The 13,832-nt window shown below is 37.3% G+C and overlaps 1 protein-coding gene across 1 annotated transcript; it reads left to right on the top strand.

The window, feature by feature from the left end:
- Nucleotides 1-8,150: 8,150 nt before the first annotated feature.
- LOC122213080 (olfactory receptor-like protein OLF4) lies at nucleotides 8,151-9,165 on the top strand. The gene is given in 2 exon segments (XM_042927286.1): nucleotides 8,151-9,109; nucleotides 9,111-9,165. Coding segments are annotated over 2 exon segments (1,014 nt in total).
- Nucleotides 9,166-13,832: the final 4,667 nt, after the last annotated feature.

The raw sequence follows: 13,832 nt of genomic DNA, 5'->3' as shown, positions 1-13,832 counted from the left end.
GAAAACAGTGTGGAGGTTCCTCAAAAAATTAAAAATAGAACTACCCTATGACCTAGCAATAGCACTGCTAGGAATTTACCCAAGGGATATAGGAGTGCTGATGCATAGGGGCACTTGTACCCCAATGTTTATAGCAACACTTTCAACAATAGCCAAATGATGGAAAGAGCCTAAATGTCCATCAACTGATGAATGGATAAAGAAATTGTGGTTTATATACACAATGGAATCCTACTTGGCAATGAGAAAGAATGAAATCTGGCCATTTGCAGCAACATGGATGGAACTGGGAGGTATTATGCTAAGTGAAATAAGTCGGGTAGACAAAGACAGATACCATATGTTTCACTCATAGGTGGATCTTGATAAACTTAACAGAAGACCATGGAGGAGGCAGAGGGAAAAAAAATTTACAGAGAGGGAGGGAGGCAAACCATAAGAGACTCTTGGACACTGAGAACAAAGTGAGGGTTGAAGGGGGGTGGGGGAGAGGGGAAAGTGGGTGATGGGCATTGAGGAAGGCACTTGTTGCAATGGGCACTAGGTGTTGTTTGGAAACCAATCTGTCAATAAATTATATTAAAAAAAAAGAAAAAAACTACTTTTGATAACCAAGACCATTCATATAATTTCATAATAGGAAAGTATGAAACCACAGTTTTTCACTTGTGTATATCAATACTTTGTACTTCACTGCCTTGACTTCTCATTCTGACAGTGTAGACTAATATAGTTCATCTTATAGGTAAGCCATTGCATTCCATTCTCCTTATTATGATCATGTTCTCCTATGCAGCTGTATCCACAGTGCTTACAACAGTGATTGGCAAAATGATCACCAAATACATGTCTCCAAATAGCGTTTACAACAGAAACACGTATTTGAATAAATAGATTAACTTCATATGGCCTTTGAGTCTAGGAAGATCTTAACTATGATGAAGAAAAATTGAAATTATACTGGGTATTACTGAGAAAAATATTTCATTTTGTGATGTCCATCTACTCACTGAAGTATGGAGTTAGTTTTGTGTCCATGTACTAGAGTTGTATTTTTTCCGTGTTTTCCAAAAACTTGTTTATGGTGTTTTTACTGAATCATCTTACTCTTTCTGCTGCATACAGATAGGACTCATTCCACTGCTCTAAATGAAAGATCATAACCATGCTATGGGCAATGATTGAACAATATCAATATCATCTTTTATATATCATACATATATATCCTCATGATCAAAGGATGACTCTTTAGACATTGAATTCCTGTCCAGTCATATGATTCAGGTCACAATTTTGGTGCCAAGAGCCTTGTCCTTCCAACTTCTCTTGATTACCTGGTTGGAACCCTAACAAAGTCTCTTTATAACACAGTCTATCTAAAATAAATTTTAATAACAGAGTAACTGTGACTTCTGTCCCCAAATATCAGCACAAATACCTAAAATGGGAAGAAGCATATTATTATAATTCCTCTCGGTTCTGGTTGCTGTTATAATTATATCTGTTCCCTAGGACTGTGTAACAAACCCTTCTGAAAACTCCTGTTTTAATATAATGTCTTTGTAATCGAATGGGATTGTTTGGTGGGAGTTGTTCTGATCTATTCAATTCTGTGCTACTTATCAGTCTCTACATTGTGTTTCTTCTTTTTTTTAAAGAAACTTTTATTTTATCTTATTTTATTTTATTTTATTTTATTTTAGAGACAGCACATGAGTGGGGAAGAGCTGCAAAGGAAGAGAGAGAGAGAAAGAGAAAGAAAGAGAGAGAGAGAGAGAGTGAGAGAATCTCAAACAGGCTCAACATTCAGCATGGAGCCTGATGCAGGTCTTAAACTCATGAACCGTGAGATCATGACCCGAGCCGAAATCAAGAGTCAAACACTTAGCTACCAAGCCACCTAGGCACTCCTATTTTTCATTTTCTTACTGACAGGGTTGAGCAGGCACTTCAATATTCTTCTTGTGTCAGTCCTTGCTATACACAAGAAATAAAGTGCTTCATTCTTAGCCATAATAAATTACCCTTTAGGCATGTTTCTGACTTGTTTTCATATCTTTGTTATTCCTTATTGGTCTTCTTGGCATTTGGGGAGTAGATCTATTTCTGAAAGTTGCATCACCTTTGGCCATCATCTGGAAGGTATTTTTCTTCATCATTTGACTAAAGATCACCTTTCCATTCTAGAAGTCTATATGAATCTGTGTATCTTTGTGTAAGATGAAATCACAACTTACTTACTGCTTCTTCCCCACGTTGTAAATGCCCTTCTGATATACTTTTTCATTTCCAAGTCTTTGGCCATCTGCCCTTGAATTAGTGACCAATGTTGGTATCATTAGGTTATTGTTCTTGTAGGTCTTTATGTAAGTTAGTAGCACATATTCATTCAATTTTGTTGTTTTCATTCAATATAGTTGTTTACCAAATGTTATTCTCACTGATTTTCTTTGTTCCAGAAGTCTTATAAAATTTCTCTTCCATTTTATGCATGAATTCCTATTCATACACTTTCATACAAATGTTTCAGTAAGATCCTATGCACATCATGAATGCTCTTTATATTTCAGTGCAGGCTTTTCTTCTACCTTGTGTCCCTTTTCCTTCTTTCTTAACAATTCCTCATGGACTTGTCTCCAATCCACTAATGTAATGCTGGCTCCTTTTTTGATGAATATCAATGCAAAAATCCTCAACAAGTTATTGGCCAACTGGATCCAACAATACATTAAAAAATTATTCACCATGAACAAGTGGGATTTATACCTGGGATGCAGGGCTGATTCAATATCCACAAAACAACCAATGTGATTCATCACATCAAAAAAAAGACAGGACAAGAACCATATGATCATCTCAATAGATGCAGAGAAAGCATTTGATAAAATACAGCATCATTTCTTGATAAAAACCCTCAGGAAAATAGGAACAGAAGGATCATATCTCAAGATCATAAAAGCCATATATGAAAGACCCAATGCTAATATCATCCTCAATGGGGAAAAACTGAGAGCTTTCCCCCTAAGGTCAGGGACAAGACAGGGATGTCCACTCTCATCATTGTTATTCAAAATAGTGTTGGAAGTCCTAGCCTCAGCCATCAGACAACACACAAAAAAAAGGCATCCAAATCAGCCAAGAGGGGTCAAACTTTCACTCTTCACAGATGACATGATACTTTATATGGAAAACACAAAAGATTCCACCAAAAACTGCTAGAACTGATTCATGAATTTGGCAAAGCTGCAGGATATAAAACCAATGCACAGAAATCAATTGCATTCCTATACACCAACAATAAAGCAATAGAAAGGGAAATCAAGGAATCGATCCCATTTACAATTGCACCAAAACCTATAAAATACCTAAGAATAAATCTAACCAAAGAGGTGAAAAATCCATACACTGAAGACTATAGAAAGCTCATGAAAGAAATTGAAGACAACACAAAAAAATGGAAAAAGATTCCATGCTCCTGGATAGGAAGAACAAATATTGTTAAAATGTCAATACTACACAAAGCCATCTACACATCCAATGCATTCCCTATCAAAGTAACACCAGCATTCTTCACAGAGATAGAACAAACAATCCTGAAATTTGTATGGAACCAGAAAAGACCCCAAATAGCCAAAGCAATCTTGAAAAAGAAAACCAAAGCAGGAGGCATCACAATCTCAGAATTCAAGATGTTTTACAAAGCTGTAATCATGAAGACAGTGTGGGACTGGCACAAGAACAGACACTCAAATCAATGGAACAGAGTAGAGAACCCATAAATGGACCCACAAACCTATGGCCTTGACAAAGCAGGAAAGAATATCCAATGGAATAAAGACAGTCTCTTCAGCAAGTGGTGCTGGGAAAACTGGACAGCAACATGCAGAAAAATTAACCTGGACCACTTTCTTACACCAGACAAAAAAAAACAACAAAAAACTCAAAATGGATGAAAGACCTCAATGTAAGACAGGAAGCCATCAAAATCCTCAAGGAGAAAGCAGGCAAAAACCTCCTTGACCTTGGCCGCAGCAACTTCTTACTCAACACGTGTCTGGAGGCAAGGGAAACAAAAGCAAAAATGAACTATTGGGACCTCATCAATATAAAAAGCTTCTGGGAACAAAAATAATATAAAAACAGGGAGGGGGACAAAACAGAAGAGACTCATAAATATGGAGAACAAACTGAGGGTCACTGGAGGGGTTTTGGGAGGGGGAATGAGCTAAATGGGTAAGGAGCATTAAGGAATCTACTCCTGAAATCATTGTTGCAGTATATGCTAACTAATTTGGATGTAAATTTTTAAAAATAAAAAATAAAATAAAATAAAAATCTTCTGCACAGCAAAGGAAAAAATCAGCAAAACTAAAAGACAACCAACAGAATGGGAGAAGATATTTGCAAACGACATATCAGATAAAAGGTTAGTATCCAAAAATCTATAAAGAACTTATCAAACTCAACACCCAAAAAACAAATAATCCAGTGAAGAAATGGGCAAAAGACATGAATAGACACTTCTCCAAAGAAGACATCCAGATGGCCACCAGCATATGAAAAGATGCTCAACATCACTCATTATAAAGGAAATACAAATCAAAACCACAATGAGATACCACCTCACACCTGTCAGAGTGGCTAACATTAACAACTCAGGCAACACCAGATGTTGGCAAGGATGCAGAGAAAGAGGATCTCTTTTGCATTGTTGGTGGGAATGCAAGTTGGTGCAGCCACTCTGGAAAACAGTATGGAGGTTCCTCAAAAAACTAAAAATAGAACTACCCTAGACCCAGAAATTTCACTACTAGGCATTTATCCACGGGATACAGGTGTGCTCTTTTTAAGGTACACATGCACCCCCATGTTTATGTTTATAGCAGCACTATCAACAATAGCCAAAGTATGGAAAGAGCCCAAATGTCCATTGATGGATGAATGGATAAAGAAGATGTGGTGTATATATACAATGGAGCATTTCTCGGCAATCAAAAAGAACGCAATCTTGCCATTTGCAACTAGGTGGATGGAACTAGAGGGTATTATGCTAAGCGAAATTAGCCAGACAAAGACAAATATCATATGACTTCACTGATATGAGGGCTTTAAGACACAGAACAGATGAACACGAGGGAAAGGAAGCAAAAATAATATAAAAACAAGGAGGGGGAACAAAACATAAGAGACTATTAAATATGGACAACAAACAGAGGGTTACTGGAGGGGTTGTGGGAGGGCGGATGGGCTCAGTGGGTAAAGGGCATCAAGGAATCTACTCCTGAAATCATTGTTGCACTACATGCTAACTAACTTGGATGTAAATTAAAAAAATAAAATAAAATAAAAAGTGCCTTTTTGCTACTTGTTTAAAAATTCTGATCCCAATCTGTGGGACAGCCCTTTGAGTATTTTCACAAGATGATCAGTGTGAAAGAGATTACTTGTTGATTCTTAAAACTATTAGTGAGCTCAATTAAAGATTCACATATTTGATTTAATTTGCCTATTATTATTATATGTCCACATATTATATCTATATTTATCTATTTATCTTTAATTTATTTATCTATAATTTATCTATAAATTTATATTATATTATATTATATTATATATTATATATTATATATATTATATATAATATATCATATATATCATATATATTATATTATATTATATTATATTATATTATATTATATATATTATATATCTATTTATCTATAATTATGAACATTTGAAATAATTGCTGTAAATCACAGCTTCTCTATTGACTTTTAGTTAGGTCTTTTGGCCCATAAGATAGTTTTAAAATTCATTTAGTGAAATGTATGTATCTTCTACCTTCTGAGTTTTTTTTCTTGCCTTACAAATGATGATTTTCCCACCAGTAGATTTTATATGTAATTTTCTAGATCTGCATCTAAAATGGAATGGTTACTCTTACACTGGGGGTTTACTTACTCTTTTGGATTTTTGGTGAGATGTGTGAAATAAGCAAGCATCACACTTCCTTCCACGTAGAAAGCCTTCGTGCCAGCTTTCACTCAACAATCCAGTCTTTTCCGACGACACTTAAATGCAGCTTTGTCAAGTATTAAATGTCCATATATAATGAGACCTAATTCCTGACTCATTGAATTAATACTGAAAGAGCATCTGCTATGGTGCCAGAAATTTTTAAGAGCTTTATATGCTATACTCTTTTTTTTATCCAGGTCTTGGGGAATTTTATTATTTTTCTATGTTGATTTTGTTGACTTACTGGTCCTGTAGATCATGTTTCAGTTACTGCTCAAAACTTCATTCAGTTTTGTGTAACATGGTTGTACTGAAACTGCTCTTTAACCTGGTTTTATTCTGTCTGTCGTTCTTTGTATTTCATAATGTCTCATTTTCATGAATCCGTTTCTATATAAGTGCATATACATCACATACTTTTGGTAAAGGGAAGATGAGCAGACGTTCCTGCTCCTTTGGTAATCACGTCACAATGACACACAGGAGTGCAGTAAAAATAAATGTGAGTCCAAAATAACGTACTTGGGTAAATTGCATGAAGCTTATTCAGAGTTAGGGGATAGATTGTCATGGGGTGTTTAGGATTTCATAGGGTCTGGAGAGCACGTTACCTGTTGGACAAGGAACAGAACCATGACTAGTTGTGCTCGTCAGACTTGTCAAGAAAGCGACTAAAATTCAAAGCATAAGAACATCAAATACACACCAAAAAAATGCCACGTAAGACAAGTGGCAAAGAGGCTTACCTCATCCTCTATTTGGCCATATAAAAACTGATTAATCAAATGAATATGGAATAAACACAGGAAAGTCAAGTCTGCTCTCTGCCAATAAAAATGCCCAAATTATGAGACGTGTTGGTTTATTCTCTTGCGATGTTCGATCTGTGATGTTCACGTCATAAAGATGTCGCTACTTTTTTCCTTTAGAGAAATTTATTTTTGCCCTTTAATTATTTTTGCTGGGTGTAAATGCGATATAATTAGGATTGGAGGCCACCAACATCACTCCCTCTCTCTGTCTCTGTCTCTGTTCGTTGAACACAATTTTTTAATTTTTCTTTATGTACAGGCCAGAAGACCATTCCAAAATGGAGCCCCAGGATTATTTGTCCTTAGGAAGCAATGAATAGGACTTTCTGGTACTATTTCTACTTTCCTTCTGGGAAAGGTAATATGATGTGTATGCATTCATATCCTAAAAAGTGTGTTGGGGCAGGCAGGGGGAGGTGAAGACATACAAGTAACACACACCAGGAGGATATGGTGCAGTGTGTGTGTGTGTGTGTGTGTGTGTGTGTGTGTGCAGTGAGAGCAGGTCTCAGAGCAGGTGTTTATAGGCGCCTCTATTCCAGGTTGACCCTATAATACACAGGTCAGACTCCATCAACAGATGATACTGACAAGGGATGTTCAGTTGACAGGATGCTTTACAACCAGATTAACAAAGTGCAAGAGGTACATAGTGTGGACAAGGAGCTCCCTGTGTCTTGAATTTTAAGCAGCTGCGAGGCCACATGGATCCACAAAATTCACTGCCAATACCTCTCATCACTCTCCCTCTTTTCAACTCCCCGCCATTACACTGGCTTCCTTCTGAGCCTTGATTTTCTGAAAAAAAGTGTTTCCGCAGGGCCTTTGCACTGTCCTTCCTCCTGCCAGGAAGACCTGTCTTGCACTCTCTCTTCCTTGAGGTCTCTGTTCAAATGTCACCTTCTTAGTCAATCTTGACTGAACACCCAACATAACAGCCCATCCACTCTTTCTTTTGACTTGCCTTCATTTTCTTCATAGCTTCAGTCCACATCTCAGGATTATTTAATTTTTATATACGTGTATATCCTATCACCAGCAATGATTAATAGGTACCTTTGCTTTTCAGCACCGTCTACTTTATGACTTGGAAATGCTGAAAACATGGTTGATGGTCTATATATTCCTCAAATGCATGAGATAATTTCTTATTAAAACTGCACAATACCCAGCCTTTTGGGGAACATCTGATGTTGGGATGAAAATTCCTAATAAGAGAGGAAATGGGGATCCCCTCCAGAGCACCCATCCATTCACAAAATATTGAAATAACTTTCTTGACTGGAAAATGTAAATTGTAGCATTTCAACAATGTGAGCCATGTCTATTGATGTGAAAATTAGTCATGTTATTTTCCCCTTTATTGGTAGTCACCTCCACCACGTGGACCCAGGAAACGATATAGGAATTTCAGAATTTCTTCTTATGGGATTTTCAGAAGAAACAGAACTGCAGCCTCTCGTATTTGAGCTTTTCCTCTCCATGTACCTGATCACTGTGTTTGGGAACCTGCTCATCCTCCTGGCCATTAGCTCTGACTCCCACCTCCACACCCCCATGTACTTCTTCCTGGCCAACCTGTCCTTTGTAGACATCTGCTTCACCTGCACCACCGTCCCGAAGATGCTCTGGAACATCCAGACCCAGACCAAAGTCATAACCTATGAGGACTGTATCACACAAATGAACTTTTTCATAACCTTTGCAGGGTTGGATGACTTTCTCCTGAATGTGATGGCCTACGACAGGTTTGTGGCCATCTGTCACCCACTAAACTACATGGTCATTATGAACTCCTGGCTCTGTGGACTCCTGGTCCTGGTGTCCTGGATCCTGAGTGCTCTGCATTCCTTGTTAGAAAGCTTAATGGTGTTGCAGCTGTCCTTCTGTACAGTCTTGGAAATCCCCCACTTTTTCTGTGAGCTCAATCCGATGATCCAACTTGCCTGTCCTGACACCTTTCTCAATAACATGGTGGTGTATTTTGGAGCTATGCTGCTGGCTGGTGGTCCCTTTTTTGGGATCCTTTATTCTTACTATAAGATAATTTCCTTCATACGTGGGATTTCATCAGCTCAGGGCAAGTATAAAGCATTTTCCACCTGTGCATCTCATCTTTCAGTGGTCTCTTTATTTTACTGTACAAGCCTAGGAGTGTACCTCAGCTCTGCTGCTACCCAGAGCTCCCACTCAAGTGCAACAGCCTCAGTGATGTACACGGTGGTCACACCCATGCTGAACCCCTTCATCTATAGCCTGAGGAATAAAGACATTAGTTCCTCTGACGAGATTCTCTGGTATGGCAGCTATAAAAGGGCCAATTGTCTTGTGCTGAAAAGTACCCATGATTGCAGGGTCCAAAGTCTGACCCAAATGTTGAGATTCTTTGATCAGATTGTGGGAGTGGAACATGCCTCTTCTATTTTTTTTCCTGGAATTTCTATTTTTTTTTTTTAATTTCAACATCTGTGTACAATTTATGTAACTCCCTATGCTAAGCTTTTTGATATCTCTTATATCTAAAAGATTTTCCCTTTGTCATTTTCCTACTCTCCCAATGTGATTCCTCACCTTTGATGCGAAATATTTGGAATTCTCACTCATTTCAAAGGACTACATGGATCTGTTACGAATAATTTCTTCTCAAATAAACTATATCATAGTATTTTTTATTTTGTTTGACCAAAAAAAAAAAAACCCCAGTCATGAGTTATACTACTCCTATGAAAGTCTACTCTTGGCCATGACTCTTATTGATATAAGAGTATAAAAGAGTCATTAGAAATCATTGCAACCTATCTGCTGTGTTGAAAGCAAGCTTGAAAGAAACTTGGAGGGTAAAGAAAGGAAGAGAATGGAGGTTTTCATTAACATGGAATTCAAGGAATGTAGAAATTTAGGCAAAATAAATTATAATAGAACAGGTAGCCATAAGTTAATGATATATGGCTTTTCCTATCTTAATGCCCAGAGGCCTCAAAGACAGAACCATATTTACATTTATGCAAGGAGACATTCTCTGAACCAAGCAATAGGCTGAATATCCCCCAAACTGACCTTATTTTGTTTCTTCTACTTAAGTAGGGTTTCAACACACAATGCCTTTATCCAAGAAAGCTAAGTGAATGAGTTGAGAGGCTTAAATTACTTTTATTAAAAAAATTGGGGCATCTGGGTGGCTCAGTCAGTCAAGTGTCCAACTTCAACTTAGGTAATGATCTTGTAGTATGTGAGCTTGAGCCCTGCGTTGGGCTCTCTGTTGATAGTTCAGAGCCTGGAGCCTGCTTTGGATTCTGTTTCTCCCTCTCTCTATGCCCCTCCCCCCACTTGCATTCTCTCTCTCTCTCTCTCTCTCTCTCTGTCCCTCTCTCTCTCTCCCTCTCTCTCTTAAAAATCATTTAAAACATTTATTGGATAAGTGTCTTTGTTATTTACCATTGCTGCTATATCCAGTTACCACACTAAGGGTTTAAAAGAAAAAAATTTCTACTCTTCCAAGTCGGGAGGTCAATGCCAAAAATGAATCGCATTTGGGCTAAAATTAAGATGTCTCTGCAAGACAGAAGAGAGCTTGAATTCCTGCCCACTTATGTGATTCCAGGTCACCGTTTTTTCTCCACAAAAATGCCTGTCCTTCCAACCTCTACTGGTTACCTGAATAGAATCTTCAATGGAGAGGATTTTTTTAATAGTCATCCAAAATAAATTTGAATAACAAAATAATCATGAATGTTGCTGAATAGCAAACCATCCTGAAAACAAATGGCTTGGTAGAATATCTTTAGTATCAAGTAGAATTATATGGTGATGAGTTGTTCTAATCTCTGTTGATGTCCTCAAGGATCTTGAATCAGGTTTTGTGTCACCTGGGAAGGCTCTGCTGATCTTGCCAGGGTTTGGGTCTTGGCTAGCTAGCTGTGGCTGATCAGAGTGGCCTTGGCTTGGACAACTGGGCTGTGCTCCACATGTCTTCACTTCTTCTGGCAGCCCATCTGGTTTTATTCTCTTTTCAGAGCAGTATTTCAAGAGAGAGCAGCAGAAATTCACAGGGCCTCTAAGGTCCACTGCCACTTCTATCATATTCTGTTGGCCACAGTAAATAAAAAGTTCTAATCCATCCAGAATCAAAGATGGAAGAATAGTCTCCACCTCCTGATGGAAGGTACTGCGCACATTGCCAAAGATATGACTACAGAGAAAGACCAGGACTTGGGGCCATCTCTGCAAACAGTCTACTGCTGCTGTTAATTTCAATTCAAAAGGTTTATTTCCAATCCACATTCAGCAGTGGAATGATCTAAGAGAAGACAGTGAGAATGAATTAGGCGTCTAATGAGCAGTTATGGAAATTCTACTCCAGAGGGTCAGGTTGTAAATATTTCCTCCATGCCTCTTGCCTATACATCACCTTTCCTAGTATAAGGAAAGATCAAATAAATAAAAGGTTTACTTTCCAGATGGCTCAGAGATACCAGGGACCTTATATCTATTTCATTGATTAATGGAGCTCACAAGCGTTCTATCACTGATACTATCTTCACAGAATCCTTCTGTAGATACTGTTTTCCTATTGATAGACCTCACCATTGAAATACTCATAATAGTTTCCACTCTGGTATCATTTTTATGGGTATAATTCCCCTAGGATGAGGTGACATTTGAAATGCAATGGAAGACAGAGACATAGGAATGTTTTTCTTCATTTTTCCAGCCTTATTGAAATTTAATTGACATATAAATTGTGGGAATTTAAGCATACAACTTGGTGATTTCATGTACATATATGTTGTGAAATGATCACCATAATAGGTCAGTGAACACATCCATCACTTCACATAGTTACCACTTCTTTTTGTTGTAAGAACACTTACTATATACTCTATTAGCAACTTTCAAGTATACAACACAATAGAGTTAATCATAATAGCCATGTTGTACATTAAGTCCCCAGAACTTATTCATCTTATAACTGAAGGTTTATAGACTTTCACTAACATCTTCTCATTTCCCCAAACCCCAGCCACTATCAAACATCAACCTACTCTCTGTTTCTATGGTTCAGATTTTTATATTTCACATATAAGTGAGATCATACAGTATTTGTCTTTCTCTGTCTATGTCACTTAGCATAATGCCCTTGGGGTCCATTCACGGTTGAGCAAGGAAAAAATGTCTTCATTTATTATTGCTGAACTCCACTGATAGATATGCCATCATTATTAATTCATCTGTTGATGGATGCTGGGCTGTTTCCAAATCGTGGCTATCCTGAATAATGCTGTAGTTAATGTAAAAGTACAGATACCTGAGATGGTCACAAGTTTGTGGGATTTAAACCATGCACTTGTGAGTGGCTGATGGGTGAAAGAAGAAATGAAAACTGAAATTTAAAAATCATGAATCAAATGAAAATGGAATCAACGCATATCACAATTTATGGTATGTTACAAAAGCAGCTCCAATAGAGAAGTTTATAGCAATAAATGCCTACATTAAGACAAATAAAAAGACCTTAAGTAAATAACCTAAACTTTGATTCAAAGGCCTGGAAAAAGAAGCACCAACTAAGTCCAAATCAACAGAGGAAAAGAAATAAATATCAGAGAATACATAAATGATATATAGACCAGAAAACCAATAGAAAAGATTAACAAAGTGAAGAGCCAATTTTTTAAAGTGAAGCAAAATTGACAAGCCCTTAGGTAGACAAAAAAAGGAGGAGAAGGCTTAAATAAATATACTCAGCAGTAAAATATTATACCTTACAACCAATATCATAGAAATGCAAAGAATAATAGGAGACTACTATGAATGATCTCATTCCAACAATTTGGACAACCTAGAAAAAAAATGGATAAATCCCTAAAAACATACAATTTACCAAGACAAAATCAGGAAGATATAGGAAATATGAACAGACCAATAATGAGTAAGGGTATTAAATTAGTAATCAAAAATCTCCCAGCAACAAAAGCCTGTGAGCAGAGACCTTCATAGGTGAATTCTACCATTCATGTAAAGAAGAATTAATGACAAATTCTTCTCAAACCCTTCCAGAAACTAGAGAGGAAGACACGTTTCAACCTCATTTTCCAAGGCCAGATTTGCCTTAATACCAAAGTCAGAAAAGGCCAGTACAAAAAAATAAAACTATAGACCAGTGTCCCTGATGAACACAGACACAAAATTTTTGAAAAATACTAGCAAAATGAATCAAACAACACATTGAAGGGATTTTATGCCATGATCAAGTGGGATTTATCCCTGGGGTACAGGGATTGTTGAGCACAAACAAATCACTAAATATGATACACCCCATTCATAGGGTGAAATATAACAATCATATGATCATTTCAATACATGCAGAAAAGCATCTGACAAAATACAGCATCCTTTAATGATTTTTTAAAAAATCTTTGACAAACTGGGTATAAGAGGAACACACCTCAACAAAAAAAGCAAAAGGCTGTATATGATAAACCCACAATAACATTGTACACAGTGGTGAAAGATTAGAAAATATCTCTTCTGAGATCAGCAGCAACACAAGGGGGTCCACTCTCACTGCTCCTATTCAACTTAATCCTTCATGTCCTAGCTAGAACAATCAGGAAAGATTGAGAAAGTAAAAAGCACCCAGATGTCTTCTTTGGAAAAGTGTCTATTCATGTCTTCCACCCATTTCTTCACTGGATTACAAATCAGAAAGAAAGAAGTAAAATTGTCTTTATTCAAGGATGATACGAACTGAATATAGAAAACCCTGTAAAGTCAGGGCACCTGGGTGGTTCAGTTGGTTAAGAGTCCGACTTTGGCTCAAGTCATGATCTCAGGGTTCATGAGTTTGAGTACTGCATCGGGCTGTATGCTGACAGCTCAGACCCTGGAGACTGCTTTGGACTCTGTGTCTTCCTTTTTCTCTGCCCCTCCCCCATTCATGATCTGTCTCTCTCTGTCTCTCAAAAATCAATAAACATTGAAAAAAAAGTAAAGAAAATCCTA

Source organism: Panthera leo, chromosome A2 (assembly GCF_018350215.1).
Source record: "Panthera leo isolate Ple1 chromosome A2, P.leo_Ple1_pat1.1, whole genome shotgun sequence".
NCBI classification, from domain to species: Eukaryota; Metazoa; Chordata; class Mammalia; order Carnivora; family Felidae; genus Panthera; species Panthera leo.
Note: the sequence above shows the minus strand (reverse complement) of the source record. Positions and strands in the feature narration are given on the sequence as shown.